The sequence below is a fragment of the Molossus molossus genome, unplaced genomic scaffold, assembly GCF_014108415.1.
Source record: "Molossus molossus isolate mMolMol1 unplaced genomic scaffold, mMolMol1.p scaffold_m16_p_1, whole genome shotgun sequence".
In the NCBI taxonomy this organism is placed as follows: domain Eukaryota; kingdom Metazoa; phylum Chordata; class Mammalia; order Chiroptera; family Molossidae; genus Molossus; species Molossus molossus.
Genome location: NW_023425344.1, coordinates 134,270,118 through 134,283,285, shown reverse-complemented (window position 1 = coordinate 134,283,285; position 13,168 = coordinate 134,270,118). Strand labels below are relative to the sequence as shown.

Genomic DNA, 13,168 nt, shown 5'->3' with positions numbered 1-13,168 from the left:
TTAACTTTACTTTGCCGCCGGGGTACACTATTCCCGGTTGAAGTGCGTTAGCGGCTCAATCACCCCGACAAGGGTTAGGGCAGGGACCTGTCACAGAGTGTGCGAGGGCGAGGTGAATGCGTTAGCCGGATACAGAGTGGCGCGGGTTCCCTGGTTCAGGTTCCGCGGTGCCGCTCCTGCCCGGAACTCCGCAGCCCCTCGTCTTGGTTATGGTTGGGGCTCGGATCGCTCAGGGTGTGAGCACTCTCAGCTAGTAACCCGATGCACCTTCATCTCCTAGAACCCGAGCCCTGCGGAGCTCCCGGTGGCCCGGCTCCGAGGCACTGTGGCCGCGCCGGGCGCCCCTGCCAACCCGCACCATGAACACCATCGTCTTCGACAAGCTCAACGGCGCCGTGCTTTTTGAGGACCACAGCGCTTCGGAGCGGGAGCGGGGCGGCCGGCCCTACAGCGGAGTTCTGGACAGTCCCCACGCCCGCCCGGAGGTGGGCATTCCGGACGGCCCGCCCCTCAAAGACAACCTCGGCCTGAGACACCGGAGGACCGGGTATGCGCATCCTCCCTGAGCCCCGGCCCACCCGCAGCCCAGAGGGGTGGGGGCAGTGAGCGGCGCGGGCGTGCAGGTAGCAAACCCGGCGATCAAGGGTTAGCTGCGCGGAGTTTCCCTGGAGGGCAGGTCTCCGGCTCCCGGTTTTGCGCATTCACGTTTTAAGGTATAGTTTCTCAAAATATGGGGGGATCGATTCGTCAGGACAATTCAAAAGAGGCATGTTGGAAACTGAGGACACGTGGAACTGTCCCCGCAATCCTCCCATACTTGGACCTCATGATCGTGGATTACCTATCCCTCTCCGGACCGCGGCTGCAGACGCGCGACTGAGAGCCAAATATAAAGGACTGAGCAGGAAGCATAGGAATAGGGCACGGCCAAATACTTGGGGCTTCCCAGGTCTGGCCAGCCTGGTGGGCTTCCCCTCTTCTGTCACCACAAGGCTTCGCCACCGCCTCGCGGCTCGCCTTGCCTTGGCCAGGGTGATGGGAAGGTCGGTTTTGCCCTGGGCGCCCTAATCGCACGCGGCTGGGCGGGGCCCGCTGCCAACCGGGAAGGGAAGGCTGCGAGCTTGCTGTGCCGGGTTTCGGTTTAGCAGGGTGAGGGGGTGGCCCCAGTTGCTCTGGCAGCAGATGTGTGGATGGCCATGGCTGGCCCCGCCACCTCCGGGAGGCTACCGGAGCTAGGGGTTGGGGCGGGGGGTAGGCCGTCCAGGCCTTCTCCACCTGGAATATTGCATCAGTGCTTGTTCTGCGGCGCTGCTGGTTAGTTAAGTAGAGATTAGGTTTCGTCAAAACGTTACTACCAGCCTTTCGGGTGGAATTGCATTTCAAAGTGTTTAAAGAGGCAAAAGCCCCAGAGGCTGAGGCACAGGCGCGCGAGTCTCGCGGAGTCACCCCGCGCGCGGGCGTCGGCGCGGCGACACCTCCCGGAGCCTCTTGGGAACGCAACGCCCAAGGCTGGCTCCAAACTGCTTATCAGTTCCTCCTAGGAATATGCTTTTCAAGAGGTCCATTTTTTTTTTTCTTCATGAAACAGAGCTTTCCAAACTTTTTAACTCTCCTTATATCGGGAAAAGACCCCTACAGTATTTTCCCTCGTACCCTTCCTTTGGAAAGTTTCTCCTTTTCCCCAGAGGATCAAAGGAAACTGGAGAGAGCTCGAAGAGAACCAGGGCAGCAGGGCGGCGGCCATCCCTTGCTTTATTCCCGAAGTCCAGTGGGCGATCTTTCCTTTGCCCACAGGCAACGGGAAGCCTTGAGCGGCAGGCCCGAGTTCTTTGAAAGAACGTTCAAGAGCCTGCAGCACTCTCTGCACAGCCAGCCAGGCCAGAGCCACAAGAGGAGGGCACAGTGCAGGCGGGCGAGGGAAGGGTGACAGCCCTGCTGCACAAATCCGTAGCTTGAATAACATCTTTCTTTAAATCTCTTAACCATCCTCACCTAAACCTCTAACCTGGGGTTACTGGCTTCAAGATAGCCCCACTTTCAAGATAAACCTAGGGTCCTTCACTACCATGTGTCCCCATGTGCAACAACCAGGCCATTTCAAACAGAGATGCGGAGGAAAGGATATTCGCGCCCAGAAATTGTGTAGCTCCCTCGCCTCAACCTCGGGACTCGTGGGGCGGGTGTGGGCGGGTGCAAGCGGCTGCCCGGTGCCCCCCCTCCCCCCGGCGTGCGCTGCGGGGGCTCAGCGACAGCTGAAATGCTTCCCCGAGTGAGGGATCCCGGCGGGCAGCACCCAGACTGCTCCACTCACTAGGGCCTTCTCCTCTCCCCGTGTCCCAGGGCCCGGCAGAACGGCGGAAAGGTGAGGCACAAGCGACAGGCCCTGCAAGACATGGCACGCCCCCTCAAACAGTGGCTGTACAAGCACCGTGACAATCCGTACCCCACCAAGACCGAGAAGATACTCTTGGCGCTCGGCTCGCAGATGACGCTAGTGCAGGTAACCCGGATCCACCAAGTCCCTGATCCTTCTCTTGGCAACGAGCGAGGAGCCGGTAGCTTAGTGTTTGTGCGGGTCTCCACCTGGTTGGCACATGGGCAGAGTTGTGTTCTGGGAAGAGTTTCTGGGTCTCCTCTCAATCCTATCTATCAGTTCAGTGCTAATGCTCCTTCCAGGATGGAAAGCATGGTGTTCTTTTAGGGAGGGCAGTGAAAAGTTAACTGCAGAGTTATGAGAGGGTGTTAGGGAATGTGGACTCATGGACCTTTTGTAGATGGATACAGATGGGGACTATTCACAGTGAGTTTCAGACTAGAGTGTGCATCAGAGCCGCCTGGAGGACTTGTGAAAACACAAACCAGAGTTTCTGATTCAGTAGTAGGTCTGGTGTAGGGCCCATGATATACATTTCTAACAAGTTCTTGAGGTGACTCTAAAGGTGCTGGCCCCGGGCCACACTTTAAGAACCAAGTAAAGGGTAGCTTTCAAAATTAGCATTACTTATAGATCTAGGAGGTGGGTTGGAAGGGCAAGAAGTGAATTTGGATTTTTTTTTTAAGTAGAAGCATCTTGGACATTAGCTAGAATCCACAAATTTCCCTGATGGTATCTTTCTACTGGGGTTAAGAAGAGGCAGATTTTATAGCTGGGTTACTTGTCAAGTGTAGAAATGGTGCAAGTTTGGTTCCTCTCTAGTGAACAACACTACATTTGACTTGCTTATTTTCCTACAAATCTTATTTGATATTCACAAAAACGTGGTAAGGTATGGAAGTTATTGTCAACATTTTATAGGTGGCATAACCAAGGCATATGGAGGTTATGTATTAGTAAGGATAGAGGTAGGCCTGGAAATAATGTAATTCCAGATCAAATGCTCTTTCCATCACACCACACTTTTCTTTAATAAATATGGTGATAGGAACTTTTATAAATGCAAACAGAACACATGTGTTCAAATGAGGAGGAGGTGCTAAATGAGCTGAGAATTTTCATACATTGTAGTAACACTACATCACTGTGGTGAAATTGTGGTCAACTAATTAACTACATGGTAAGGGAGAACCCCCAAATAAAAAACAAACAAACAAACAAACAAACAAACAACATTTAACTGTTAGAAAATAAAAATTGCTTTTCAGAGTAATTAAGACTGTCATTTAGTAATTACTGGAAAGTTAGACAAAGCAAAAGTTGACTTGTATTCAGGTGTATTAAAACTATAATATGCATTTGTCTCGTTATTTTCAGAATACAATTGTAAAGAAAAACATCTGTTTTGCTTCATATTGACAAGCAATAGTAGTAATAGTGATTTGCTGCAGTACTGGAGTGGAAAATTAATTTGGTGTTCTTGGTTTAATATCTGTTTAACATAAAACTATGTAACTTTCAGTGATTTACAGAAGTAGTTTCTTATCCCATTCAGAAAAACTTGACTTTTGAAAATAAATGCATATGTTCAAACTTCAGGTTTAAAAACAGGTGTGATTTTATTTTGAAAATACTCTAATTTATAGAGCTATTTGAATATTTCACAATGATATTAGCAATAAAATATTATATTATTTTTGATTGATTATATAGTTCCATATTTAATGCTTCCCATTCTTTTATATAAGAGCAAAAAACACTTATGACATTTAGAACATTTTTAATTTAAAAAAGTAACATTTGTCATTAGCCAAGACATTTAAAATTTTATGTACAATAGTTTTGTAAGATGCAATACCAGTGGCTTTCAATTTACTATTAATCAATTTTCTACCTGTAATGACAGTGCAAATACAAATAATAATTATTTTTGCTGTGAGATCTTGGTAAGCCTATTGCATTTTCTAATTTACATAAAGTTTTCATTCATGTAATGAAAACTTTTCTCACTGCAGATTCTTCCTCTTACACTAGTCCTCAGAAAGTAAAAATGCACAAAATTATGTAATTTTAAATAGAGCAAATATAATTATTTATAATAAGGATATTTGTTGAACAACTTTTATTTATTTTTGTATTTATTTTCATCTTTACCTGAGGATATTTTTCTATTTATCTTCAGATAGAGTAGGAGGGAGGAGGTGGGGAGAGAGAGAGAGAGAGAGAGAGAGAGAGAGAGAGACAGACAGAAAAATCGCTGTGTCTAGTTGCCTCCCACATGACCCCAACCAGGGCGGGAGAGGAACCACAACCCAGGTATATGTCCTTGACCAGAATCGAACCATCAACTCTTTGGTCCTCAGGCCGACGCTCGCTCTAACCGCTGAGCCAGACCAGCCAGGGCATGCTGAACAATTTTTAAATTTTATAGTATATGAAGTTGGTTTCTGGGGGGAACTTTAAAATAAATGAAAACTATCAAAATGTATACTACAATAAAAGGACCTTATATATAATACAATTTGGGTTCATTTATTTTCAATTAGGCATAAGAGATATCTATGTAAGAAAAAAATATATGAATACACACACACATCTACTACCTACCTATATGTTTATATATATATATATATATATATGAGGGGTTTGTAATAGTCAGACATACGTTAACAGCCAAACAAAATTCTAATTCTATGTATACTTTACACTTCTGGGTGAAAAAATACAAAGCTGTGATCTGAATAAAGCTTTTGATCCCGGCAAATTAGACCCCTATTTAATGAGTCAGGTTCTCCCACTGAATAAATTTGTCCTGTGGAGTCAACCTTCTTGAGAAGAGTGATCATGTCTTATTCATTTTCATAGCCTGGTACCACCTCAGCACAGTACTTCCCATATAGTAAACGAGGCCTACATTTTTATAGAGGGAATAGATTCTAATGAGGCAATACCACTATAATCACCATGTAGATTTCCAAAACATCTTTTTGAAAGCTAAAGGATATCTTGAAATCTGACTAAGATAGTTTTAAAATCCATCCAATTGTAGGGCAGCTATCTTTAATGTTATATGATAGTTCTACAGAACAAGTAAGAGTATAACCAATTTTGTTATTTTCAATATATCTGGAAATATGTCCTGTTTCTATGTTTATAGATATAAATATTCCCCTTATTTCTGGTTTCAAACTCTTATTTCTTGTGTATTGCACCACCTCTCTCTGTTTCTCATGATCATATTAATAAAGTGTTGGCATGACTTTTATTCCTTAACTACAAGACTACCTTATATTTTGATCATTTTTATCACATTTAACACTTTCCTTTTGGTTGTGTGTCAAACTTCTCATAAGAAATAGTTTTGACTTGTTTTGTTACTCTTTAATTAATGAAGAGAGGCATAAAACCTGTCAGCAATCTCCATTAAAGCCCAGAAACAGAAAGCTGAAACTTGAGTGAAGAGAATATCTTTAGGACCACAAGAGGTACTTTTTCTGATAAGTAGAATCTCTAAGGACATTAATAGGCACCTCTTTTACTTACTCCTGAAAAATGAAGCACGAATTATTTATGAAACTTGCACTACTAGACTTGGCAACTTGTCTTAATGTGCTCTAACGATGTTTGACTCTCATTTGCATTATTAATCTAGCATCTTACTTCCTAATGAGATACAATCATTTTAATAAAATTAACAAGGAGATCATTTGTGTGTGTGTGTGTGTGTGTGTGTGTGTGTGTGCGTTTTGACTAAAATCAAATAAAATTTTCCATTGTGCTTTGTTCCTATGGCTGACCATTGTTGAAACATTATAAAAATACACTTTGTACTCTCAAAATATAAGCAGCTTAATTGTGGAATAATATAAACTGTTATACAATTCAGGTTTTTTATTATTGTAAGAAATGGATCTTACCAAAGAATAACTGCTTTTAGAGAGTTTTAAAAAGGGCAGATGGAGGCTATTTTTGGTTTTAATATTTTCCACTGATTGTGTGTATGTTTTAAAAATATTTTTTTTTCTGGATTATAAGAGTGAAATGTCTCCGTGAGATTATTTCTTTCATGATCACAATACAGAGTGCAGTGCAAGGGGAGTTTGAGATTACAGTTTAACAATTGGATGTTAATGCTTCCTCCTCTTATAGAACTTTCAAATTTCGAGGATATGTCCATGCACCATGAGGTGAAAACTGCTGTGTTGCAAGATGTTGCCTCCTACATTGACATAGCTCTATTTTTGCTTGGTATTGAGTGCTTCTGCTGAGATGTATGCAGTTATTAACTGCAAGGATTATAGCAACTGTTAAATATTCAACAAAGTCTCAGAAAGGTTCCTCTACATCATTCCAAGTGTTATATGACATGGTGTGGAAATGAGGTGCTCAATATTTCAGCTGAGTAACCCAGAATAAGTTTGTTAATTCTGTATGTCCACAGGTGGACAGATGCCAGCATAGCCCTTTGAGTTGACTGTAATGATTGCTCAGTCAATATGATGAATGTAAACACTTCGGTTAGAGAAGGATGAAAATAACTTCATTTTCTCTTCCAGCATCTAGAGGTTTGGTCCTCCAAGCATTCACTGTAAAATAGTGTTTTTAAAGCTTTGAATTTGACATTAAAATACTGTTCCTTCAAAACCTACCCTGGGTAAGGAGGCCTGTTTCATGTAAAAGAGAATTTAAGGAGACTTTGAATAATAACCTGAATGAATCCATAGTAAGTGAAAAGTAGAAAACTTGAACTGATTATTTTTTTACCTTCAGTGAAACAGTTGGAGTTTGCATTAATTCATCAGAAAAAAATTGCAAAATAATATTTATGCAGATATGTTAACCATCTCTTTGTCTGCTATTTGCACAACTTAATGCAAGTAGATATTAAAGCCTCAGACTGTATGCAGCCCTTTGGCTGTACTGTGAATTTCTGGTAATAAAATACTGACAAAGTAAATATATTAGCAGACTAGGTGCTCATCAAACTTGTAAAATCGATTTAGAAACAGTCTATATTAGATACCAGTAAATCTTTCTGGAAAATCTCCTAATATATAATTAATATACTATGGGTATATAAAACATAAAAAGGATATGACCCCTATATGTGAAAAGCTAGTTAGTTCCACCATGGCATCAAAAAGTCCCCGTTTTCTATTTTGAAATTATGGTATATTAATTTTTTGAAATTAGAAGGCCATTGCATTTTAATAAAAATATCAAAAGTTATACAAGAACTGGATTTTACAATGTACTCTGTGGTGGTTGTGTTATGATTTAAGGTTAATTAAGAATTGAGGTTGATTAAGATTTAAGATTTGTCTGAATTATATGATGTTTAGTAAAGAAAGTAACACAGCCCTGGCCAGTTTGGCTCAGCGGTTAGAGCATCGGCCTGTGGTCGGGAGAGACCCGGGTTCGGTTCCCGCTAAGGGTACGTACCTCGGTTGCAGTTTGTCCCCGGCCCTGGTTGGGTCGTGTGGGTGGCAACCACTCGATGTGTCCCTGTCACATCGATGTTTTTCTCTCTTTCCCTCTCTCCCACTCTATCTGAAAAAAATATCAAAAAAATGTCCTCAGGTGAGGATAAGAAAAAGAAAAGAAAGTACCACAAAGTTTTGAACTTGGATTTTAAAAATATGTGACTTAGGCCTAGGGGAAGTTGCAGTGTGTCCTCTGTGTGTGAGGGGCAGAGAAGGACATAGACACACATATCTGATTGCTAGAGAGAGTAGTGCTTGAGAGCAGAGGAAGATTAGTACCAACTATGAAGGGAATTAGCACAGTTGTAGGGCAGCATGAGCTGTATTCACAGATCTTAGTTCTGAGAGTAGACGAAGATGTTAGGAATCATCTAATGCATTTTATAGATGAAGGGTTTGAAGTTTAGAAAAGTGAGTGACTTATCGCAATACACACTGCATGTTTTTGGCAAATTCAGGACAAGATACCAGGTCTCTTTCTCTTATACTATAGTAACAGGATAATGGGACATTCATGAGCATTTGAAGAAATTAAGTAATTTAATAATAATAATGCATCAACACTTGAATTTGAAGGTGGTTGTTAAGATTCTTTCAATTGGATCCATTCAGAATGGAAGTTCAGGAAAAGAACGTTCTAAAATTCTTAGTCAGTGGTAAGGAGGACTTGGACAAACACTTTGGCCATGACTTGAACAATAGAAAGAAGTTTGAGAAATGTAGTTAAGAAACGGACCAGACATTTTGTGATTTCGTCGCAATAACCTGCGTACCACAGTTAATCATGTATAGTTTTTCACTGCTAGTCCCTCCGTGTGTGCATGGGACACACTGTATCCACCCCTAGCACTTAACACCATGGCTAAACCACAGGAACATCTTGCTATGTTTGTTGAATGAGTAGTCCCAGAAGTTGTCTGTCTATAAGAGGTTGAAAAAGACTGAGAATTTGAAGTCAGACTTAATCGTAGTAATAATAGCATAGCTTGAGAGGAAGAAGGATTGATGAAGACTAAGACTTCTGAAATGCCATGGTGAGATGTTACCTCATTGCTCGTAAATTTAAGTGAACAATTATCTTTGCTTAAGACACAAAGGCAGTAATATTGAATATACATAAAACAGGTAATATAGTTTGTGCATATATAAAAATAAACTGGGAAAAATGGCCATGTTTTTACCCATGGGGGACAAAGGAAAAAAAATTATAATCTTGTTTTTTTAAAAAAGTAGGGATCACCACAGGTCCATTCACCAATTAGGGCTTGAGCAATATGCAAAAACTGTGTGTTTATATTATAAATCTAAAAAAAGGGAAAAAAGGAACTTCTGGTTCAGTCTTTGCCACACAAACCACTATGGTAATGTAGGGTCGTGTTCTGGAACAAACCGGCAGAAAGGTATAATTCTCTGTCCACATTTCATTCTTTTAAAAGGAAGTATCAGCCCCTCAGGTTTTTTGTATATGTATTCTACTGACAGCCTGATATTTTCAAAGAAATTTTAGGTACCATTTTAGCCTCTAGAAATTCAGTAGCATCTTACAAAAAACAAACAAACAAACAAAAGGAATGGGAGTTATCCTTTGTTTTGCAGTGTTCTTTCTTTGGAAGCACTTGACTTAGCTTAAAGCTAGGTGTTATTTGGCCTTTTCTTCCTCTACTTGTCTGATTATTCTGTCTCTGGTAGTTTTGTCAGCTCCTCTTTTATAGTCCTATGTCCTTAATCACTGGAGGTTTCCACTGGTCTCTGACCATCTTTTCATCCTGCCTACTCTCACCGTTTCAGCTCTCACCTCTGCCTGTGCACTTGACCAGATCTGCTCTTCCTCTCCTTTAAGTGTCAGGTACCATTTTTCTTCTCTTGCTGCACATCTCACCTGTATGCTTTTCTAGTGCCTTCAACTAAACATGCCCCAAAACAAATACATCATTTCATCTTTAAACAGTTCTACTTTCTTTCTCAAAATGGCACTATCCCTCTCTTGGTTCCACAGATTTGGTGATTCAAGGCCATCTTTAACTCACTCCTCTTACTTACCCAACAGTATCTCTGGAATTTGATTTATTTTTGTTCCAGTGTCCTCCTTATTGGGAATACACTTCCCTACCCGTTATACCTGACATTTTCCTTCAAAGCCTACCTTAAATTTCTCATGAAGTCCTGAGTCACATGTAAAAGTATCCCTTCTTTCCTTTGGAATCCTCTATCTTTTATTTTCATGCATCTTAAGTCGTTCTTTCCTGTATTAGACTTGTTGGCATACTCTCCTACCTCTCTTACTAGACTAAAAATTTGATAGTAAGCATCTTCATTAAATTTTTTTTTTCTTTAGTGATTTTAGAGAGAGAGAGGAAGGGAGAGGGAGAGAGAGATAGAAACATCGATGAGAGAGAACATGGATTGGCTGGCTCCTGCATGCCCCCCACTGGGGATTTGGCCCACAACCTGGGCATGTGCGCTGACCAGGAATCGAACCAGTGACCTCTCGGTGCATGGGTCGACGTTCAACCACTGAGCCACACCAGCAGGCCTTAAATTCCCAGAATACAATAAGTGTTCAGTCTCTGTAGTTAGCACTCAGCATATTTGTTGAATGAATGAATGAATGAACGATTGGAATGAGTGTTCAGTACTGTTACACTCTGAGAATATTTAGTGATCAGAGATACTGAGAGAGGCTTAAGTCCTTTATGGAAAAGTAATTGTATGATGGGTAATTTTTTACGTTTTGTTAATTGAGAAATAATACTTTCTTAGGTGTCAAATTGGTTTGCTAATGCAAGACGTCGACTTAAGAATACTGTTCGACAGCCAGATTTAAGCTGGGCTTTAAGAATAAAGTTATACAACAAGTATGTTCAAGGAAATGCTGAGCGGCTCAGTGTAAGCAGTGATGATTCGTGTTCCGAAGGTATGTTCATATTTTTATTTTGCTTTCTTGGCTTTGCCTCTGTAATAAGTTTGCCTCAGTTGCTATTTTTAAGATCAATCCCAGAAAATATGATGGTGCCATAGTGGTTCCTTTTTCAGTTTAGCAATACTATAAATAACAGTGGCTATTTCCTGTTGTTTATAATTTATTGTGTGTCAGAATAACATTTTCTGTAACATTTATTTAAATTAAAATACCATATGGAGAGATCATATAGATTCCTCCTTTTCTTTGCCTAAAAATTAATCTTGAATATCAAAAATAATTTTATACTTTAAATATTCTTTCTTTCCATATATCTTTAATGACTAAACATAGCAGTTGGGTGGCTGGGGAAAAGTATGTGCAAGTCCTACCTAGTGATATTTTTCCCTTTTAGATGGAGAAAACCCTCCAAGAAGCCACATGAACGAAGCGGGCTATAAAAATCCCGTTCACCATCCGGTGATTAAAAGCGAGAGCTCGGTAATAAAGGCTGGAGTGAGGCCAGAGTCACGGGCCAATGAGGACTACGTGTCACCCCCAAAATACAAGAGCAGCTTATTGAACCGTTACCTTAACGACTCTTTGAGACATGTCATGGCCACAAATGCTGCAATGATGGGAAAGACAAGGCAAAGAAACCATTCAGGATCTTTTAGTTCCAATGAATTTGAGGAAGAATTAGTGTCTCCTTCATCATCAGAAACTGAAGGCAACTTTGTCTATCGCACAGGTAAGTCTGTCCTTTTTGTGATCCTTGTTTAGACCATTAAAACTGCAGCAGAGGCATTTGTTTAAACAGGTATAAAGGCATACTTTTTACTACTTTTGCTTCAGATTATTCACATTTTGCCCATAATTAGGTTTTAAAGCTTTCGTTTTATTTTTAATTACCTGAGATGCTCATAGTAGAGTATGGGAAATTTTCATTCTTAATAACAATGATAATAATTTTTATTCTTAATAATAATTTTTAATCTTAATGATGAACATTCTTAGATGAAATATATATATTGGTCTCTGAATACATTTTAGTGGGAGACTGTCCTGGATTCCATAATCAGACATGCTAATACTTCGTATTCCAAGTTTTCTCTTAACTTCTTTGTTTGCTAATAATGGTGGAAAATCAACACAAATTAGCATGGGTGCCAAGACTTTTGTGATGAAACAGTATAGGTCTGGCTTAAATTGCTTTGGAAATTTTATTTTTATTTCAAAAATAATGAACCAATACCTAGCTGTTCAGAACATTCAAATGGAATAGTGTCTTTGGTAATATTTTCTATCTTGACTTCAATTCCCAGAGAGCTTTGATCATAAAGAGTGTTTGAGGAAGTAGCTTTAGAACAAAGGATATGTGTAACCTATACCTGTTGGTAATAGAGTTTGTGTCCTGAAGATAACTTCTGAAAGCATCTAGTCCAGCCACATGATGTCATAAATAAGAAGACCCAGACCAAGAACACAGAGCTAGTTTATTCTTGTCCAGATCAATAGTGCAGCGAAGCTGGCACAACAGGAAGGAGGGATGTAGCTACTACTAGGCTATTACTGTTATTGTAACACATACTATGAAAACTGCCACTCACAGTGAAAACTTCACTGTTATGATTACACTTACTGCCACCATCACTTATTGGGTAGTTATAATATGCTAGGCTCTATGCTAAATGCTACATAAATGTTACTACATTTAGTTCTTAGCATATCAAGGAGCCTAATATATGTGACCTATAGAACTTTATACAAGAATTTAAATTTGGCTTGTTTAACATATCCTTCAGATATCTAGCCAGAAATCTGATTTTCACGTGTCTACAAATGTGTACAAGATATGTTATCTCTGAGTATTCAAAGAAAAATTTGAATATATTTACAAAGACTTAATCTCATTTTTGTTTGCATCTCCAATTCCAACAATAAAAACAACTCCAAATAGTTTGAAATACAAAAATAGTCTTGTAAATAATGATTGGGTCTAGGAAGAAGTAAAAAAAAAAAAAAAAAAAAGCAATAGAAGACTATTTAACTAATAACAAAAAATTTAAACTACATACTAACATTTAACTATATGACTAGAGAAGAACTTGGAGGTAATTTAGAGCTTTATCAATGTTAATTTACAGAGAAAGGAAAATAATTAAGTCATTCAAGTACAGATAACTGAGAATTTTCTTTTTTTTAAAAAAGGTAAAATGGAAAGCTGAAAAATAGATAAATGAATCAAGAGGTAACACTTTGAAAGCAATAGTAAAAGAAATAAGCAAAAATTGACACTAAAGTTGAAAATGAGAAAGGAGATATAGCAATCAATAAATACATAGGTATTAAACAAAAAATATTAAAATTATGATGAAATACTGTGAACAATTGTTGACAAGTTACTATATA

The 13,168-nt window shown here is 39.8% G+C and overlaps 1 protein-coding gene across 1 annotated transcript in view; it reads left to right on the top strand.

The window, feature by feature from the left end:
* Nucleotides 1-359: 359 nt before the first annotated feature.
* The window catches only part of MKX (mohawk homeobox), a 58,842-nt gene continuing 46,033 nt past the window's right edge, over nucleotides 360-13,168 (top strand). Inside the window, exons 1-4 of the mRNA XM_036244724.1 lie at nucleotides 360-547; nucleotides 2,341-2,500; nucleotides 10,618-10,771; nucleotides 11,172-11,507. Of these exons, the coding sequence (XP_036100617.1) occupies nucleotides 360-547; nucleotides 2,341-2,500; nucleotides 10,618-10,771; nucleotides 11,172-11,507 (838 nt within the window). The remainder of the gene's footprint in view (nucleotides 548-2,340; nucleotides 2,501-10,617; nucleotides 10,772-11,171; nucleotides 11,508-13,168) is intronic.